Source organism: Oratosquilla oratoria, chromosome 2 (genome assembly GCF_046742065.1).
Source record: "Oratosquilla oratoria isolate Oo_2021 chromosome 2, ASM4674206v1, whole genome shotgun sequence".
Lineage (NCBI taxonomy): Eukaryota > Metazoa > Arthropoda > Malacostraca > Stomatopoda > Squillidae > Oratosquilla > Oratosquilla oratoria.
Window position 1 is genome coordinate 78,915,898 of NC_134778.1, and position 3,227 is coordinate 78,919,124.

Sequence of the window (3,227 nt, forward strand, 5' to 3'; positions counted from 1 at the left end):
GTGCATGTATATATACATGCATATATGTATATATATATATATATATATGTATATACATATATATGTATATAAATATATATATATACACACACACACATATGTATATATATGTATATATATATGTATGTATGCATATATATATATATATATATATGTACAATTATATAAATATATATATATATATGAATTTATATATGTATATATGTATATATATATATATATATATATATATATATATATATATATATATATATATATATATATATTACACATTCACACACACAGAACATGTGCACAAGACTAGACTTAAATACTGTTTCACAAAACAGTTGTGTGAAACAAGATTCAAATGCAATGTACAAATACACACACATTTTTTTTTTCTTTCTTCTTGTAATCTCACCTTCGGTGACTGATCGGCTGGTCGGCACGACCTCCGCCACCTGACTTTGACGAAGTTGTCCTAATGGTTCGACTTGGCCATTTCGACCTCGCGCGCACGCGTCAGCGCGCTCTTAGCCTTTGCGCCAGACTTGCCTCTATTTTCGTCTGTTGCGCAAAGAAATCGACAGGTCAGGATCCTCAGGAGAGAAAGACATCGTTCTCTCCTGTTGTCCAAGTGACACCAGCTGGTGAGGTCGTCAAGGACCCTGAAGAAGTGCACCAACATGCTCCATCTAAAAAAGAAATTTCCCAAGAGCAGCCCAAATCGACAGGCAAAACACCAGCAACGCCTTCCTTCGTCGATAGATACGTGGTCCGTTGCAACCTCGACCAAGGAAGCTTCGCGAGGACAGTCATTGTCTCCAACAAGTCCACGGGTCTCCTTGGTGTTGCTAAAATCCCCAAGAGAAGGAAGGATATCATTACAAGGATGAGCTTTGCCCACGAGATCAAGGCACTGAGAGCACTTGTCCACCCGAACATCGTTCGGTTGCTGGACGTTTTCATCGACAAAAAAAGAGGCATGACCATCATCACCGAGTACTGCCCAGGAGGAAACCTCCTCAACTTGGTGCGGAGTCAGGCGAGCTCGCACTCCACGGCTTGGGGCAGCCGGGTCATCGCCTTCTTCAGGCAGCTCGTCGGAGCCGTGGCCTTCATGCACGAATGCCACTTTGCCCACCTCGATCTCAAGTCCAAGAACGTCGTCCTGGACGCCAGTAGGAAAGTCCTTAAGCTCATCGACTTCGGTCTCGCCGTCAAGAGATCGGATGTTTACGAAAGAAATATTAGCGGCGTTCAGGGGACCCTCTGGTATATGGCCCCGGAGGTGCTGGACCGCTCCCACCACCCTTACTCAGGAGGCAAAGCCGATGTGTGGTCCCTCGGCTGCGTCCTTTTCGAAATGATCAAGGGGTACTTGCCTTGCTCCATCTGCGGGATCGGACTCCTGAGGGTTAAGCGACGAATGAGGAGAAAGGTCTGGAGACGTTTAACAAAAAGACCAGGACCTCTAGAGACATGCCTCTGTGGGGAAGAGACCTTTGAACAGTCTCAAAAGCTGGATCTTGCCCAGATCCTTTGGACCATGTTGGACCCTGAAGAGGAAAGCAGGGCGGACATCTGGCAGGTACGACAGATCATTTGCAATCCGGAGCAGAATGGGGAAAGACTGAAGACTTTCCACGAATGAGTTTCCTAAGCCACTGAAGAGCGGAGCTAAAAATAGAAGAAAGAAATCATTTGGAATCCGGAGCTGAATGGGAAAAGGTTGAGGACCTTCCACGAATGAGTTTCCTCAGCTCCCGAAGAGCGGAGCTCAAAAAAACAACAAATAAATAAATAAATAAATATTAATATATTTATATCACCGCATCATCCACCAAAGAACGAAAGTTCAAAAGTGTGCACTCCAACTGGCCATATGTTGAAAAGAACGTGACTGTTGAAAGCGAATGTTACTCCGTCAACAGATTCCTCGAAATGACCTTTTTCGGACCACCTTCGTAGCATGCGGAAAGGGTGTTGTCTACTATGCTTTATCCACGCCATGCCCTCCAAGTGGGCCTAAACGCTTCTTCACCACTTTCAATGACTTAAAAAAAGATAAAGATTTACACATCACAAAGGCGGATAAAAGCAATTGCTTAGTTGTCATGAACAAAAAGGATTACTTAGAAAAAATGGAAATATTACTAAGTGATGAAGAGACATATGTTAAATTGAGCAAGAACCCTCTAGAAAATGTTAATAGTGAATTTAATAAGAAGCTTAAAACAATTTTAAAAGGTAACGACGAACTGATAAAAAAATGTGTTACTATATCTCCGTCACTTCCATATATGTATGGTCTAATTAAAACTCATAAAGTTAATAATCCAGTTAGGCCCATTACTTGTTCTATTGGGTCTTGCACATATAAGTTGTCAAAATGGTTAGTGTCTCTTCTTAGTCCTCTTGTTGGGACAATTTCCCACTCTCATATCAAAGATAATGTTGACTTAACCGAAAAGCTGCTTGGACATAATATCACATTTGATTTTAAGTTGGTTAGTTTCGATATTAAAAGTTTATTCACCCGAGTCCCGGTTTTAGATTTGTTAGGATTTCTAGAAAAAGAATTAAAGAAACATGACTTTACACTCCCTGCTCATACTATTATTAGTTTAATCAAATTATGTGTAATAGACTCTAAGTTTGAATTTAATGGAAACTTCTATACTCAAACATTTGGTATGGCCATGGGGAACTGTCTGTCTCCAATTCTTAGCAATTTGTATATGGAGTTTTTTTGAAAGAGAGTTATTACCAAACATTCTTCCAATTAATGCAGTTTGGTACAGGTATGTTGACGACATATTATGCATTTGGCCTAATGATCAATATTTGGACACTTTTTTGTCAGATTTAAATAATTTGGTGCATTCCATTAAATTCACAGTAGAGGTTGAAGAAAATAATATGTTACCATTTTTAGATGTGAATATTTACCGATGTGGAAGATACTTTAAATTTGACGTTTACAGGAAGCCGACCAATGTCCTCTCGTACATTCATTTTTACTCGTATCACAGTCAAAAATCCAAGCTGTCAGTTTTTTCTTCTATGTTCCTGAGAGCTTATAGAATTTGTTCCCCTGAGTTCTTGGATCAAGAAATACAATTCATTTATGACATTGGAGAAAATTTGAAATATCCAAAACATCTTATTGATCAAACAAAAAACAAAGCTAGGAAATGTTTTCTTAATACGTCGCAGGTCAAACCATTTAATTGTAAAAATAT

The 3,227-nt window shown here is 39.5% G+C and overlaps 1 protein-coding gene across 1 annotated transcript; it reads left to right on the forward strand.

Annotated features, from left to right (window-relative positions):
• The first annotated feature begins 412 nt into the window (after positions 1-412).
• Positions 413-1,636, forward strand: LOC143036457 (uncharacterized). Its single transcript, XM_076203842.1, has one exon. The coding sequence runs from the start codon at positions 467-469 to the stop codon at positions 1,634-1,636; it is 1,170 nt and encodes a 389-aa protein (XP_076059957.1). The 5' UTR covers positions 413-466.
• The last annotated feature ends 1,591 nt before the right edge of the window (positions 1,637-3,227 follow it).

What these genes read in the sequence shown, in the direction of transcription:
- LOC143036457 (XM_076203842.1), top strand. Translation starts at nt 467, where the DNA reads ATGGTTCGACTTGGCCATTTCGACCTCGCGCGCACGCGTCAGCGCGCT.